General features: G+C 39.1%; 1 protein-coding gene across 3 annotated transcripts in view; it reads left to right on the top strand.

The window, feature by feature from the left end:
* The first annotated feature begins 10,832 nt into the window (after positions 1-10,832).
* Positions 10,833-18,005, top strand: part of PIK3C3 (phosphatidylinositol 3-kinase catalytic subunit type 3) — a 140,971-nt gene continuing 133,798 nt past the window's right edge. For all 3 annotated transcript variants that reach the window (XM_078060394.1, XM_078060393.1, XM_078060392.1), the window contains exons 1-2: positions 10,833-10,996; positions 14,402-14,590. In XM_078060394.1, coding sequence (XP_077916520.1) covers positions 10,929-10,996; positions 14,402-14,590 — 257 coding nt within the window. In that variant the 5' untranslated portion in view covers positions 10,833-10,928. The remainder of the gene's footprint in view (positions 10,997-14,401; positions 14,591-18,005) is intronic.

The following is an 18,005-nucleotide window of genomic DNA, read 5'->3' as shown; positions in this document are numbered from 1 at the left end:
TTCATTAGCAAATTTTATCTAAGTCATAGGGAGAAGGGTGGTTCTATGTAGTAAGCCATTTTCCTTGATCACAAAGAGTAGGTCTTTTTGGGTTTTGTTTTTTTTAACCATCCCTATTTTCCAAGAACACAGAGCTCAAATAAAGTTCACTACTGCCATTCTCAATCTTGTTACTAACTAGAACGAAACTGTCGTGCCCCTTGAAAGTTCACCTACTAGGCAAACTTATTCATGTAGTAGTTCATTTATTGATGTATCATCCATTGAGGGCTTCATATTCCTGTAAAAGTTAATTTTCAGTAAAAGGTAAAATGGTGACTGTCATACAGATGTTCAAATGGACACATGTTAACCATTTTGTTCTACTCATTAATCAATGACAGAACCAGGCAGATGTCATAACCTGTTTGAAGGAGAATTCAAAGACTATTCCTGATCGTTTTAGATCAGGAATATTGATATGAATATGCAAATCAAGGCAAAATGGGTTTTTCCGAAAGTGGTTGAAGGCGGTTTGGATTTGTCAGTAGGCCTTATTTTGCTATTGGTTGCTTACAATTTACAAAGTGATAAAATAGCTCAAAGACATTCTAGTCTTTCAAATAGAATCATATAACCTGGAGGAATGTCACTGGAAAATGCCTGATTCCTCTTTGAAGTGCAGTTTTTTTCCTGCATTGCCTTTATAATGAAGTCTGAACTTTTTCGTGTTTTTTTTTCCAGGCCCTGGTTCCTCCTACCTCTTACCCTCTTTCATTGCCTTTCCTTTCTGTTATGAGTGGAATTATGTCCCCTCAAAATTTCTGTTAAAGAATGTGACCTTATTTGGAAATAGGGTCATTGCAGATGTGAATTAGTTAAGATGAGCTCATACCAAAGTAGGTATTTAATATGAGTGGTGTCCCTATAAAAAAGGACAATTTGGACACATAAATGCAGATAGGAAGAAGACCATGTGAAGATGAAGGCAGAGAGGCTTCTATAAATGAAGGAACACAAAAGATTGCCAGCAAATCACTAGAAGCCAGAAGAGAGACATGGACCAGATTCTCCCTCACTGCCCCCCGAAAAGACCAACCTTGCTGACACCTTGATCTTAGACTTCTAGCCCCCAGAACTATGAGATAATAAATTTCTATTATTTTTGTCACTCGGTGTACAGTACTTTGTTATGGCTACCCTGGCAAATACCCTGGTATTATACTCCCTTCCCACTGTGATCTGTGTTCTTTTCAATTCATCCTCCTCTGAGAAGACCCAGGCTATTTCCTCTGTCTGGAATACTTTTCTTCCTTCCTTCCTGTCTATGCTTCTCCTCAGTCACCTGGCCGACTCCTACTCATCCTTCAGATCTCTGCTTCATCCTTTCTTCCTCTGCAAAGCCCTTCTTGTCTCACTTGCACACCCAAAATATAAAGAACCATTCTGATGTGCTCCCATGGAACATTATATCATTTGTCATACTCATCATAACTAATGACGGTCAATCATAACTAATTACGATTATTTTCAGTAGCTATGTTCTGTAAGGTAGCCATGAACACTGAATTAGTGGATCCTGAACTGTCCCAGGAGAAATGCAGGGTTAAGTTCCTGTGCGTCTCTGGTCACAACATTGTCATCAATCAATACATAATTTTGTTTTATGTGTGTTTCTGTTTGAAGACACCTTATTTAATACGTATTATTGATTCATTAACATGGAATTCAGCAGCACTGTAACTCATGCCTGAACGAAGCTTACCCTAATGCATGTATTTTCTATGTAAGTACATCCCAACCCTCTTATATTTAAGAACACTAGATAGGACTTCAGTGCTACGCCTGAGGGCCATTTTAAATGATGAAGTCCCTGATAAAAAGTACAAACGTGTGAAACAACATGGCACTAAATAAACTGAGAAGGGACTGTATTTTACAACCTAAGAGCTAAAACAAGAATGCAGAGCACTGCCTTGTTCTAGCTCAATTGGGAATGTATATGTTGGACAACTTAATTTTTTTGCTGCTCTGCACATGTCTGTAAATGACCACAAAAGCCCTGTAACTACTAAAGATAAATTTTAGTGACAGTAGGTAAATTTGTAAATAGGGAATGCATGAATAATGAAGATGATTGTAGTTATTTAGTTTTTGCTTTCCCCATGACACTGTAACTCAGAGAGAGCAGAGGCTATGCCTCCTTATGTCTACTTTTTCTCCAATTGCTATGCCTGGCTCATGGTAGATGCTCAATAGATATCTGTTGAAAGAATGAATGAATAACAAGTGTATTAATAAATTTTCATGCTATTGTACTGTGGAAAATACAATGATAAATTAATTTTGGTTCCAGGATACTTACACAAGATAACAAGTGTACATACCTATGCTTACCAATAACTGTGGGGGTTTCAAAGATGTCTAGGAGTTTGGAAAAGTTGTGCCTCAAGGAGGTTAAACGTAATGAGGCTAGTTCTTGAAGTAAGTGGGACAATGAGGAAAGAAGGAATCTCTTTAGGGAGAATACATAGTATACGCAAAAGATACGTGGGCAAACATAGGTTGTGCAGAAGCCTGCAGGTGGGTAGAGCCTAAGAGAGACTCCACCTTGAGAAGCTATGGAAGAAAACGTACAAAAAGGAGGCTGAAGTAAGAATATGGAAGATAAAGCAGGCCCAGGTAGATTTGATTTTTATTTCATTAGATGTGATGAGCCACTGAAGGGTTTTGAGCTGGGGAGGGACAAACTGATATATAATAAAAAGTAAGCATGGAATGGACCCTTAGCTGGGCTTATGGAAATCCTATTAGAAAGTTTTTGTTCTTTTTTTTTAAAAGATATTATTTATTTATTTGTTTGAGAGCCAGAGAGAGCAAGAGAGAGCACAAGTGGTGGAAGGGGCAGAGGGAGAGGGAGAAGCAGACTCTCCGCTCAGTGGGGAGCCTGGGGCTCCATCCCAGGGTCTTGGGATCAATACCTGAGCCGAAGACAGATGCTTAACTGACTGAGCCACCCAGGCGCCCCAAAACTTTTGCTCTTCCTAAGAAGTATCAAGAAGCTCCATAGGATAGAGTTGGCCTTCAAGAAATGCAAAAAGATTTGGGAAAGGAATGAAGAGGAGAAGCAGGGACCAGCCAGAGGAAGCCCTAACCATAAATTTAATTCTGTGCCTGTTAGCATCACCAGAGGTCCATCTCCTCTGTGGAGTCTTCTGGTACACTGTACTCCAGTTCCAAATCTATAATAATCTTGACCTCCGCAATTTGCTTCAATCCCTACAGGACTCAATTTCTGTGTCTCTAAATGAAGAGAAATGGATGGTGCAAATTAGTACTACTGAAGACAGTTTTAGCGTCCCTCATTAGAAATGAAGACTCTCAGGCCCCTCAGCCCACAATCACTGAATCAGAATCCTCATTTTAGTAAGATTCCCTGGCGCACCATATGCACACTGGTCTAGAGAGGCTTTTCCTTCTCTTTGGGGAACAAATATAGCCAATTCTCATTATTCACGGATTCCATATTTATACATTTGCTTGTCCACTAAGATTTGCCTGTAACCCCCACATCAATATTCGCAGCCATTACAGATAGGCACAGAGCCGTGAAAAGTCCGAGTCACCCGATGTACACATTCCCAGCTGAGATCAAACAAGGCAATGCTGGGTCTTCTTGTTTTGCTCCTCATACTGTAAACAAATGGTCTTTTTTGCCGTCTTTTAGTGCCAGGCTGTGGTTTGTTTGTTTGTTTTTGTGTTTTGCAGTGGTGATGTCCCTGTTTAAAATGGCCCCCAAGTGCAGTGCTGAAGTGCCCTCTGGTGTTTCTAACACAAGAAGAATGTAATATGCCTCCTAGAGAAAATATATGTGTAGGTAAGCTTCAGTCTGGCATGAATTATAGTGCTTTGGGCATGAGTTCAATGTTAACAAATCAACTATATATATATATATATATATATATATATATATATATATAACTATATATATATATATAAAACTATATATATATAAAATAAGGTGTGTTTAAGCAGAAGCATACATCAAACAAGGTTATATATTCATTGTTTGATGAAAATGTTATGGTCGGAAGCTTGCAGGAACATAACCCTTTATTTCCCCTAAGAGCAATATTTCAATATTCACTAATTCCCTGCCCTGTGACCTTATAGAACATAACTACTGTGAATAACAAGAATCAGTATACCCCTACTGGTGAAGGTAAAGGTACAATCTGAATACAGGATAATAGAAAAGATATTATTTAAAACTGATGTCTTTCAGCAAACATTAAGAGACAAATAGAAAATTACCATTTCACAAAGAAACCTAAAACTTAGCTCCAATTCTAAATAGTCTATGAGGTCTGGAAATCCTCTGTTTCCTCTTAACTGCCATGAAGAGCCCCACTATCCAACAGCACTTTTGTGTTGTTTTGTCTTTGTTCGTTCCCCAGCTGGGGAGTTCCCAGGGAAATCTGAAACTTCCCTCCCCCCAAAACAGAGAGCCAGGAGAGATGCAAGAAAGTGGCGGTCCCTCCAGATGGGGAAGTTGTGGTTTCATAAGCAAAGGACTTACTAATTGGTAATTGGGTGCCTCAAGATGAGAGGATCCCTGTACCCACTTGTTAGAATAACAGGGCTCGGTCACCTGTACTGTCCAGAGGGCATTGCTCAACAAGGCTGAATTCTTCCAAACGGTTCCCACTATGGGAATGGTGGGCACAACGTATAATACGGCACAGGGGAAGGGGTGAGGAGCCTGTGACTGCTGGGAGCCAGCTCCAGGGTCAACCAGCGGTCACGTCCTCTCCATGACCTCCTCCTACAGTTTTTAAGATAGCAAAAGAGACAACATTTGGCCCCTGCACCTTAGTTAGACTTGGTTTCTCTGAGAAGATGGAAGTCCCAGTGTTTTATTTCTCACATTCTCTCCTTTGAAGCTTAAGTCTGTTCCCTTATTAAATCCCCCCTCCAGCCTGACAAGTATCCCTCTCATTCTGGAAAGAGTATTAGCTTTTGGAGCTCTTAGACTAATGCATGGCTTAAATCCAAGCAGACTCTCAAGCTAACAATTCTCCTTCTTTCCCCCTTTCTTTTTCATTCCAGGGTTTCTTTTAGTGTTTACATAAGCTTTTTGTTTTGTTTCTTATTAAAAGATAAATTCCTACAACACAGTGAGGGTCTTTCCTTTTTTTAGAGTCTCTGTTACTCCTTCCCTGTGCGTTTACAGCATCTGGGTAGGTGGCAAAGTGGCTTAAAATGACTCAAGAGCTCACGAGGAATTACTTGTGTCACTAATTATTGTCTATGGACTCAGACCCTGATTGCTCCTCTTCGTTCTGTCTCAGAGAAGCAAGTCTGAGTGTTGGGTCAGCAACCTTTCTGTGATTAAATATTCATGCACAAACACAAATGCACACAGGCAAGGCAATAAGAGGTGCCAAAAATAACAGCAGCATCTCTGTCCTGTGGAGCTTGCTGAAGCACAAGTAAAGAATGAACACAGATCAGAATTGCAGATCAAACATAATGTGAGCTGAGAATGCACTCACTGCGATGGGTTTCCTAACAACAGTGAATTCTCAGGAATATCTAAAGTCATTGTCATCCCACAATATCCACAGAACAAATGAAATAAAGCTCTTTGTGCCCCAGATCTTACAGGACAGGATGCATGATGACATAGGGAACACACACCGAGGGATGCCCGTGTTGGCATTGCATGCAGATGGGGAATACCATTTTCTCCCTGGTGAGACTGGAGGGGCCCATGTCTAATATAAAGCCTGGTGTGGTTCGTGACACATTTTAAGCACTCAGTAAATATTTATTACATAAATGGATGACCCGCAAAGATGCTAAGCGGACCAAAATTTCCTCCCTCCATGGAGTTAATCTGTAATAAATCAAGATGTTTACCTGAGAAGATAATCTACAGAGAGGCAGAGGGATCAACGGCGGTGCCAAATAACTAACACTGAGGATGTTAAAGATACTTCTGTTAATAATTTAGTTTCTGTTGCAAAAAGTAAGTTCAGGAATTGTTCTGGAATATTTCCTTATAGTTTGGTAAACATATCATGCCTTTTGGAGTCAGACCCACTTAGCTCTGCAATGTATTAAGTTATTCATTATATACAAATCACTTCATCTACCTTATTGTTACTTTTCTGTAAAATAGGGTAATAGCACCTACTTATTTAATTTGTTGAACTAAATAAATAAAATAATACACATGAAATTGCCTAACCTGTTACCTGACATATAGTCATTTTTCAAATGCTAGTTTCTTCCCTACTTGGCTTATACAACATCTGCCCTGTGTCAGGAACTGACATAGAATGTAGTGCTGAATAAAATATACACAACTCTTCCCTTGCAGAGCTTATAGCCTAGTCGGGGAGACAACCATTAACCAAATTATTATGATAGAAACTCTTGAAAATGCTGTGAAAGAAGAATGCAAAGAGGGTTAGATTTTTGAGTGAGATGACTTACTCAGTGTTTGGAAGGAAGGTGAGGCCAGAGGAGGTTTCTCTCTAAGGAAACCAGCTTAGGCTTGCAGTGCAAAGATCTAACAGAAGTTCCTTTGGCAGAAGTTGGGGAAGAGGGAGGAGACTCTTCCAGGATCTAGTATGATTTTGTAAAAGCCCAGAGTTGATGGGGCTTAGATTTTACTTATTTGAGAGAGAGAGAGACCCCAAGAGTGAGCATGAGTGGGGGGAGGGGCAGAGGGAAAGGGAGCAAGAATGTCAAGCAGACTCCTCATCCAGTGCAGAGCCCAACATCGAGCAGGGGCTCGACTCCATGACCCCAAGATCATGACCTGAGCCAAAACCAAGAGTCAGGCGCTCAGCCAACTGAGCTACCCAGTTGCCCCCAAAATTTTTTAAAATCTTGACTCAAAAGATTATAAACAACAGGGGCGCCTGGGTGGCTCAGTCGTTAAGTGTCTGCCTTTGGCTCAAGTCATGATCCCAGGGTCCTGGGATCGAGCCCCGTATTGGGCTCCCTGCTCGGCAGGGGGCCTGCTTCTCCCTCTCCCACTCCCCCTGCTTGTGTTCCCTCTCTCGCTGTGTCTCCCTCTGTCAAATAAATAAATAAAATCTTTAAAAAAAAAGATTATAAATAACAATCAGATATTTCTCACACTGTTTTTTAGTTCTCCTTTCCAAGGTCTGTATAAGAGATCACTCTCATATTAGTGAGAAAGGTGAAGTGACACAGAGCTCCCCCTACAACAATGTTCTGTGGGCATGACCTAATCATACTTCCTAGAGGAGACAGGACTCTATTCCTCATTTATAACTGAGATTCTTGATAGGGATATCAGTCAGCTACAAGTTTTCTTTTCTCAACTGTAATACAGAAAGAGGAGCTTCTTCTGTTACATAACAGAAATACTACAAAGGCACACACATGCAAGATATATGTTTATTATTTCCCAGAATACCTCATGCTTTTGATTTTTTTCCCCTTTTGTAACAGATAGAAATTACCTTCTTGAATGGAACTTTTCAGGCCTTGTGGGTTCCTGCTCAGGATCACTAGCAGACTTTCTCAAAGTCCATCATTTTCCACATTGTAACTTGGTAACAGGCCAAGAGTCTTGGCTTATGAGGTAGGAGTTTTCAAGTTTCTTGACACTATTTGTTCTATCATGTAATTAGGTTCTAAAACACTTGTAGTAAATGGAAAACTTGTTAAAGGCATTTTTTTAAACTGAAGAAAAGGGATTAATTATGTCCTTTTAATCTCACGATATCATAATCATTTCTTTTTTTAAATGAAAGTTTTCTTTTTTTATTTTTAAAAGATTTTATTTATCTATTTGAGAGTGAGAGAACAAGAGAGAGCAGGAACAGTGGGGAGGGGAAGAAGGGAGAAGCAGACTCTCTGCTGGGCAGGGAGCCCAACATGGGGCTCAATCCCAGGACCCCAAGATCATGACCCGAGCCAAAGGCAGATGCTTAACCAACAGAGCCACCCAGGCATCCCATAGTTATTTCTCTCTTGATAGAAGCTTAATAACAAATGCTTGTTTTTTTAAGCTATAAGTGCAATTTTTTATTACAAGCCAAAAAGAAGAAATTGGGTGACAGGAACTGATGAAAACACACCCGAGTCTTAGGCAACTTGACGGAATGAACAAGTATGATTAAAATCTGTTATTTGAATAATTAAACATGAGATTGAAAAAGATGGCAAAAGAAACACAAAATCCAAACTACAACTGCAGAGGTGAATTAAATAGAGGCCCAAGTAGCTGTGAAGTAGCCTACCATACAAAGAAAACACCTATGCATAAAAAATATTTCCCTACAGACAGGCAGTAGGCAATGCTCTATAGAACTGTGGATTCTTGAAACAAAAATTGTGTTCCATAGTTATTAAGTGTTATATTTATGAGTTGTGGAAGATCACATGGGAAAAAATATCACTCTTTTCCTTTCAGAGTGTGATGCCTAAGGCTTCTATTTCCTCCTTGAACATAGCCTTGTGAACTGACTGTGATATGCAGATTTACTAACCAACACCTTCCTGACTCAAGGTGGGTCTAGGAAAGGCACTGCCAGTTTTGGCTTCTGTGACTTATACCATGCTTCCATGACCTACCAAAATCCTCTTCCTTAACTGGTGCATTAGTTGTTGTTGTTGTTGTTGTTGTTGTTATTGTTGCATTAATGTCTTTAACAATTACAGTCCAGTCCTCTAAGATTTCGCTATAATCAATTTTTAATGTATTTTTTCTTGATGGTTATCTTTAAAAAGTTAATATAGGTCTATCCTGGGTTCTATGAATGAAGATCTTAGAACTAAGTACTGACACTTCATTTTTATGCCTTTATCAGTGTTGTGTTTGTAACTGTGTTGGGTTCAATTTGTATTGTTTTTAACTGTCGTGAGCTAAGGAGAAATGGACAGGGATAGACTTAAGGCAAAAAAAAAAAAAAGTGCTTTGGGGGGCCAAGTAAAAGCCAAATGCCATATGTTACTTATACTCATGAAGATTTCATAGTAATTTGAATAAAAAAGGAGGCAAGAAAATTGTATTACTATGTGGTATAAAGCAGTACAGACATGGTGAATTTCAAAGAATCAGTCCTGTAAGAGGAGTCAATGCATGTTGTAGGCAACAGTTTCAGCAAAAAGACTATTATACTAAGGTTGTTAATTTGAAGTTTTTTATATTTAATTTGTAAAATTCAAAAATAATTTATAAGAATTTTAAATTACATTTATGTATGTATACATATGGAGTTTTACTTAGGTCTGTACATTAAATAACATTATAATAAAAGTAATTTAAGTCGGCACTGGGATCAGAGAATTTGTCTTTCATAAACTGTCACTATTTTATTCAATTTTGATAAACCTGTTTCACATCAAACCTCACACCCATTGCTGGAATTATTCCATAGACAGGGCACTTGTAACTATTTGTTTTACTATTGGACAGCTCTGATGACTAGAAAGTTTAATTTCTATTGTTTGCTGATACTACATTTACTTTAAGTTCCAATCATTGGTAGTAGTTACATTTAAGAACATATCAATTCTGTTCTCTCTTTTGTGGGAACTTTAAGTTATAGGAGGATAACTATCATGTTTTTTCCAGAGTCTTGCTTTCACAAATATTTTTGAGAACTTACTTTGGCCAAAACATTCTGCATAGGGCGCCTGGGTGGCTCAGTTGGTTAAGCAACTGCCTTCGGCTCAGGTCATGATCCTGGAGTCCCTGGATCGAGTCCCACATCGGGCTCCCTGCTTGGCGAGGAGCCTGCTTCTCCCTCTAACCCTCCCCCCCTCATGTACTCTTTCTCTCTCTCATTCTCGCTCTCTCAAATAGATAAATCTTTAAAAAAAAAAAAAAACACATTGTGCATAAGCCATGTTTTGCCTTTCCAGCTTAAACAGCTACACTCCTTCTAACCTTTCCTTGAAACATATTTCCCCCCTAATTACTGTAATTTATACAAACTCTAGCCATGTCCTTGTCACAATGTGGCACCGAAAAATAAACATATACAAAATGGAGAATTTTATTCAATTTCACCAATAATAAAGATAGGAATTATTAAACTCAACAATGTATTAAGCACTAATGGAGGCAGGTACAGAAGTAAATGGCACACTATTCTTGCCTTCCAAGGGTTTTGAATCTAGTTGAAAATAAAGATCATGAGTTTAGATAATATTAAATTATAAAAATAAGCATTGTAGGAGTTCAGATGATTCAGAAAACTGAGTTCTAGATCTTTACTGGATGTTTCTAGGTTCTAACTAGGGTTGTCTTGATAACTGCATTGGGTCTGAATATTACCAGTGTAAACAAGTACCAAATGCTTTGCCCAAAGTAGCATAAATATCGGTAGAGCCAAAATGGAACCCAGGTTTCTTGGTTCCTTGTCTAGTCCTTTCTCCACTCTTTACAGCACAGAGTAAATCTTTCCTTGAGATAGCAAATTAGTGATTAAGTCTGCAATTTTCCGAAAGGCCACTGGAAATAAAACTTGGCAAAATTCTAATTCTTGTGATTGCTCTCTGTTTAGCTTGCAACCAGTGAAGACTGAGTCGAATTTTCTTTTGATTTTTAGGAACAGCTCAGGCTCAAACGACAGCTTTAGTTAAAAGGAAAAAAAAAAAAAAAAAAAAAGCTCTCTTAAGACAGGAAAAACACAGGAAGCCTGGAATGTAACCAGATAGGCTGTATTTCCGGAATCCTATCCTTAAGCAATATGTTGGGCTCCTTTTGCATATGCGCAGAAGGAAAAGTTGGGCGGGGAGTTCCGCTGCGTCGGGTCGCGCTCCGGGCAGGGATTGGTGGCACCAAGCGTGAGAGGCGGAACCGGAAGCGCCTGTGTTGTGAGGCTCAGCCTGTTCGCTCCCGGTGACTTTCCAGCGCTTTGCTTCTAGCAGTTGGTGCCGCTTTTGCAGAGGGTGCCATGGGGGAAGCGGAGAAGTTTCACTACATCTACAGTTGTGACCTGGACATCAACGTGCAGCTTAAGATGTAAGAGAATCGGGACAGTGACTGGGATTGTTGGGGCTTAGGGACGCTGAGACGGGGGGGGGGGGGGGGGGAGAAGATGGTTATTAATTAGCCTGAAGGCGGTCCTGGGGGCGGCTGGGAGGGCTGTAGCCAGCGAAGCGGAGGAGAACCGGAGCATAGAGAGGGGGGGCCTTGTGAAAGGATTGAGGACTAGGTCTCTGGGAGAAGGATAGCAGTAGGAATATGCCCTTAAGTCCCACGGTGTTTTACTTTCTTCAAAGCATTTTGCTGCTGGCAGCAACCTTTTGAAGGTTTTTACATTTTACAGATTAAGAAGTCAAGTCTCAGTAAAGTTGCCCTCCCGCCATTAATAGTTGGAAGATCTTTACTTTAGAACAGGCTGGCAGGTGGAATGGAGGCTACGGATATTACGGAGAACTGATCTGGTAGTTGAGAATAAGATGAGTACATGGATACAGTATTAGAATCACGGGAGGTGATGGAAGCTTAGGTTGAATCTTTGGGACAATGTGGCTTTGTTTACCCAGGGAAGTTAGGAGTCAGTCAAAGATGAGGGTGCCAATTGGAAAGGGACTAGAAGATAAGAGGAAAGGCCTTGCAGTAAGATCTTGGAGCATCACAGTTGAAGTAAAGGCCAAGAGCATGACATCTTGAGATGAGATTAATGGACTGGAGATTGGGGATGGGTAGGACTGAGTTGGAAATTATATTCATTTTAAGGCAGTCTTATAGAAGTGTTTTCATATGTGAAAGCTATCACAGATTATGAATCATATCATCATTCATAATATGTTTAGTCAATATTCATCTAATGTGCCTCTGGCAGAGGGCTGCATACATGCAGTGAATACATTTTCTCAGTTGTCAGATGCACCTTTAAAGGATTGTTTTTATTTTCAGAAGTTACTTGCTTCAGACTCTGACAAATCTTTTACTATCCATTTTGTGGTGATAGTAAAAATAGTATTTCAACAACCAAACTATACTTTTGTAAAATAATTTACACACCCATTTCAGAAAATTTCTACAGCATGTGGCACTAGATGCTTATATAGGACTGTATTACTGTCGTTTGGTAAAGGGCTCTCTTTCAGTTTCATTCCTCTCAGTATTTCTTGGACATATGAATGATTTTTTTTTTGAAACTTTTGAACCTTAGAAGGAAAGAAGAAAAGTAAAAAACACTGGTCTGTCATTAACACACACACACACACATTGGGTATTTTGAGGCAAAGTTAAAGCGTAAATTAGAAGTTTGGCAAAATTCAGTACTTAACCATCTTTTAGCTTCTAAGACTGCCATTGTTGATCACTGGGGGCAGGAAGTATCAACTTAGAATCGTATAATGAGAGGGGCGCCTGGGTGGCTCAGATGGTTAAGCATCTGCCTTCAGCTCAGGTCATGATCTCCAGGTCCTGGGATCGAGCCCCATGTCGGGCTCCCAACTCAGCTGGGAATCTGCCTCTCCCTCTTCCTCTGCCTCTCCCCCTGCTTGTGCTCTCTCTGTCTCTCTCTCTGAAATGAATAAATAAAATCTTTAAAAAAAGAAAAGAATCATATAATGAGAGAATAATGAATTCTTTAATTCAATTTATTCTCCCCAGGCTTTTAGTTTATTGTGACAGTTTTAATAACAAGTTGCACTTTGATGTCTCTTTTCTTACACCGTAACCAGATATCAAACTTCCCGCAAGACATGGTCACTTTGATGTGCCGAAGCAACTTGTCTGAGACTGGTACATCATTAGCCTACCCCTCTGATTCTGATCTTCCTGTATTGTGTCACTTATTTTGGTGATTGTTGGCATCATTCATCGAGTTGGTTAAGACAGGAAACTTTGAGTTCTGCACACACCCCTCTCTTACCTTCTTTCTTTGATCATTTACAAATTTTCTTGAATATACCTTCATATCTTTGATCCATGCCCCCTTTTTTACCCCACAACCCTGGCCTTAGTCTACCTTTTTCCTTTTTAATGTGGACTGAAAGTCTTCTAACTGCTTTCAGTCCTTCCTCTCCATTATGTTTTATACTCCTGCCAAAAGTACAAATCTGATTACATTACTCTCACTTCAAATAATTTAACAGATTTTTGAATGTTCACTTTGTGTCAGGCACTCTACTGAATATGGTGGCTACTAGCTTCATTTTCTACCTACTTTTCATTCTCATCTTTAGCTTCTTTACTCCATGAGCTTTATGCTTTAGCTATACCAAACAACTTGTAGTTTCCCAACACATACCTTCTCGCTTCTTTGCATCTGTATATAGTATTCTTTTTGTCTGGGACGACTCCCTACTGTTTTGGCTCTCATCACCCATATATTGTTTGGGCTCATTTCAGGCATCTATCTGGGATACTAAGCTCTTGGCTCCCAAGCAAGTTTACATGCTCCTGAGACATTTTGGTATGTCTTTCTATAGTAGGAAGGAAGGACATTAGCTTTGGCTTCTTTATTATTATTATTATTTTTTTGATTTTATTTATTTATTTTAGAGAGAGAGAGCACAAGCAGGGGAAGGGGCAGAGGAAGAAGCAGGCTCCCTACTGAGCAGGGACCCCGACGTGGGGCTTGATCCCAGGACCCTGAGATCATGACCTGAGCCGAAGGCAGACTTCTAACCGAGCCACCCAGGCGCCCCACTTTGGCCTCTTTTGCCAGCTCTGTTACTTATTTTGTTATCTTGAATAATGACCTTGATCGCTGAGTGTCTGCTTCATTATTTATAAAATGAGAAAAGGGTGAAAAGTAAGAAAGAGTACATAAAATCCCTGGCACAATATTTGACATAATCTTGATGTCCAAGCAATGTTCCTACCTCTTTTTTAATGTCTTGTACATATCTTTTATGACTTATAACATTGTATTTTTTAATTTAAAGAACTGATCAGATAATATATCTACATAGTAACAAAATTGAAAGAGTAATAGAAAACATTCAATTAAGTGGAAGATTAAAAAAAAGTAAGTGGAAACAAAGACAACATTTTCTTGTAATGCTGTATTGTTTATCTTATCTTTCATTTTTGGTCCTCTGTGCCTGGTACAGTGAATGTATGTTGAATGAATACATGAATAAGTGCTCAGCTTGAAATTAATAAAGGGAAACTAAGGCCTGGAAAGCTGGTGATGTCTAGAAGGTAGATTAAGAGTTGGTGACAGGATTTAAAATTAAGTAAAAGCCTAAAATAGAGAAATATGTTGGTGAAGATTGGAAGGATCTTAGGTATGTTGGGACTTTAAGAGACCTTTATTAGATGTAAAAGTGACTTTAATTTTATATACAAGAAAATGTTGAGGTAGCGGAAGGTTACTGTGATACAACCATAAACTGTTCTTAGTATTTTCTGTGTATATGCTTAAAAAAATATGTCTAAACATTATTGTTCTTATGCCTCCAGAGGAAGTTTGGAAGGGAAGAGAGAACAGAAGAGTTATAAAGCTGTTCTAGAAGACCCAATGTTGAAGTTTTCAGGACTGTACCAAGAGACATGCTCTGACCTTTATGTTACTTGTCAAGTTTTTGCAGAAGGGAAGCCTCTGGCCTTGCCAGTGAGAACATCCTACAAAGCATTTAGTACAAGATGGAAGTAAGTTGTTGTCTTGCATATGGTGGGTTCCAGACTATTCTCCCATTTCTTTATAGATGTTGTAAGTATGATTTGGTAGGCATTACAGAGGAAATTTTTTAAAAAATTGTATTTAATACCTATAAGCACTGATCCAGTAGTTTGTTTGTTTGTTTATTTATTTATTTATTTAAGGTTTTATTTATTTATTTGACAGAGACACATTTAGAGAGGGAACATAAGCAGGGGGAGTGGGAGAGGGAGAAGCAGGCTCCCCGCAGAGCAGGGAGCCCAATGCGGGGCTCCATCTCAGGACCCTGGGATCATGACCTGAGCCAAAGGCAGATGCTTAACGGCAGCCACCCAGGCGCCCTGATCCAGTAGTTTAAAGCAGCGACCTACCCAGATGGGATAAAGTATTATATATAGTAGTATTGTAAGTACTATTTAGGTAGAAGTGAATTTATGTTTGTATTCAGTATATTCACATATTTTTATAAGAACTTGACTGATTCACAAAATGACCCAAACCAAAAATACACGTGTAACATCTTTACATTTTCTACCACTCTATGCCCTGAACACATGAACATTTCTGGATAATCTGAAATGTCCAGCTTGATATTTGGTGCTCAGATTTGATGAAATCTCTCAGACAACAGAAATATCTGTTGTCATCTGTTCTGATCAGATTTTTATTATTATTTTAAATATGAAACTAACTTTTTTCCTTAAAGTTCATGGTTTATTGAGCATGGTGCATTAGCAAACTGTTGTTGGGATGCAAGGTAAATATAATGAACATGAAGTTCCTGTTTTTCCAGAACACTTTTGTGGGTCCTGAATTTAAAGTCTTGTCTCTTTTTTTTTTTTTAGATTTTATTTAGTTATTTGACAGAGAGAGAGACAGCGAGAGAGGGAACACAAGCAGGGAGAGTGGGAGAGGGAGAAGCAGGCCTCCCGCCGAGGAGGGAGCCCGATGTGGGACTCGATCCCAGGAGCCTGGGATCATGACTTGAGCCGAAGGCAGACTCTTAACGACTGAGCCACCCAGGCGCCCAGTCTTGTTCCTTCTTATTTGATAGATTATGTAGCACAGTTTTGTTGTTCCTTCAGTGACTGTTATTCAGCACCCTGGGAGGCTCAATCACAGGTTGTGTGCCTCTAAAGGGAAGAACTTACGCCCACAGTGTTAATGAAGACAAGGTGTGACCGATGGATTACCAGGTTGTGTTGTTGAGCGTACAACCCTATGTTTACCAGGTGTGGTCTAGTAGGCTGGAAAGGATTTTTCAGAGAGCAGAATCCTGAGCCCTAGTGATCTACCAACTATTTTAATGGTGTAATTTCTTTAGTAGTCTTTTTGTGGATAGCTATAAACACATACAAACACACCCAAGTATGTATGTATAATATATATATACATACACACACACACACACACACACACACACACACACACTTGTTATTTTGGAAAATTTCAAACCTGTAAATATAGAGAGAATAATATAATGAACTTCCAAGGCCCCGTCACCTAGCTTCGGTAATTACTAACTCAAAGCCAATTGTGTTTCATCTATCCCCATAGTTATTTTGAAGCAGATTCCAAATATGATATCATTTTAACTGTATTTCTGTGTATTTTTTAAAGAAAACTGTAGTACCATAATAACATCTAAAACAATGGACCAGGATTCCTTAATTGTATTGGGGTTTTTCTTAGAAGTTTTTTTTTGTTTTTAAGATTTTATTTATTTGTCGGGGTGGGGGAAGAGTGAGTGTGCACAAGCGGGGGGAGTGGCAGGCAGAGGGAGAAGAAGCAGACTGCCTGCTGAGTGGGGAACCTGATGCGGGACTCAATCCCAGGACCCTGGGATCCTGACCTGAGCCGAAGGCAGACGCTTAACTACCTGAGCCACCCAGGCATCCCTGTATCGGGTTTTTAAAACTGGAATCAGGAGATCTGTACAAACCTGAAATTGTCTGCAGAATTTTGTATCTTGTGCATTTTTACAGGGACAGAACTCAAAGCTTTTGTTAGATTTTTTGAGGTGGTTTGTGACTTCAAAAAAGACTTAAAACTACAAATTTAGATCTAGACAGTCAACATTTATGGTGAATTCCACCTTTCTTGTAAGGAAATTGTATGTATAGTGGTTTTGTTCCATGCCTTGGCAATAAAGAAAATTAGAGAAAAAGCAAATTCCCAGTTACAGGGGGCAGGGGGTGCAGAGGGAAAAAGAGAAGCAGATTCCCTGTGAGTAGGGAGCCCAACTAGGGGCTCCATCCCAGGACTCTGGGATCATGACCTGAGCCCAAGGCAGACACTTAACTGACTGAGCCACACAGGTGCCAGGTGGATTTAGCTCAGTGAGAGTTGCGGGTGTAGGGAAGGGATGATGCATGGGGAGGGAGAGAACAAAATGATGTTCAGAATTCACAGCTTTTTGATGTCTGATCAGATCTTTCCATAATTTCTAGAATATCTAAGGTAGTTCCGAAACTATTTTATAGCTGCAGATTCATTTTCTTCGAAAGAACTCTTCTGCAAAAGTCTGGTATAAAGCAAGTTAAAGTATAGTTGCTTTGATTTTAAAAAGGTGTGGGGGCCATGGTTTTGGATGGCAGAAGGTTTGAGGCAGATGATTGCTTGATCATAAGCATTGTCTTCTAGGCAAAGGACAGAATATAGAGGTAAGAATTTTCATAGGTCATTTTAGATATTGTTAAAGATTTTTCTAACTTTAGCTTGTGTTAATTGATCTCTGTTTTTTTTCCTTGTCACAAGATGAAACTGCTTAGTATTTACCTTTTCAATTTGGCCCACTGTGTGGATAGTAATTAAATAAATTTACTTATTTCCTCAAGCTTATCTGTAGTGGAGAATGTCTTTTTTGAGCATACAATTTATTTTTTTTAAGAACTTGATAGAAGAAAAGAATTTAATGACTTTGATTCTCCTTTAAATTGGTAGTCATGTCTAATTTTCCTATAGGTCCTTGAATTTATATGATGGATATAAATGATTTGTCCTTTAAGTTTTTGAAAATTCTGTTCAATTTCTTACAATGCAGATGTATTTGACCTAGACTGGGATATGACCCTTGGATAATAATTTTGAGTAAACAGAATAATTTTGAGTAAACAGAGAGAAACAGTTCTGTGTGTCCGCTGGGTATTACTTTGTGTATTGTTTGCATAGTTTTCTTTTGGGATTTTAAAAGCCATCTGTTGTTTAAGGGAGTTGAAATTATCAAATAGATTCAGTGCGAAGTTTGAATGCAGAAGAAAATTTGCAGAGATGAATAGAGAATTTAAAAGAAGAGCTGTGCTGTCATGACTAAATTATTAAGAACAAAGATTCCTTAGTGAAGTGATATATACAAATATGCTTTAGAAGCATAAAAAAACTGATAGCTAAGCCTTATCAATATTA

Source organism: Halichoerus grypus, chromosome 13 (assembly GCF_964656455.1).
Source record: "Halichoerus grypus chromosome 13, mHalGry1.hap1.1, whole genome shotgun sequence".
In the NCBI taxonomy this organism is placed as follows: domain Eukaryota; kingdom Metazoa; phylum Chordata; class Mammalia; order Carnivora; family Phocidae; genus Halichoerus; species Halichoerus grypus.
This window is presented reverse-complemented; position numbering and strand designations above follow the sequence as displayed.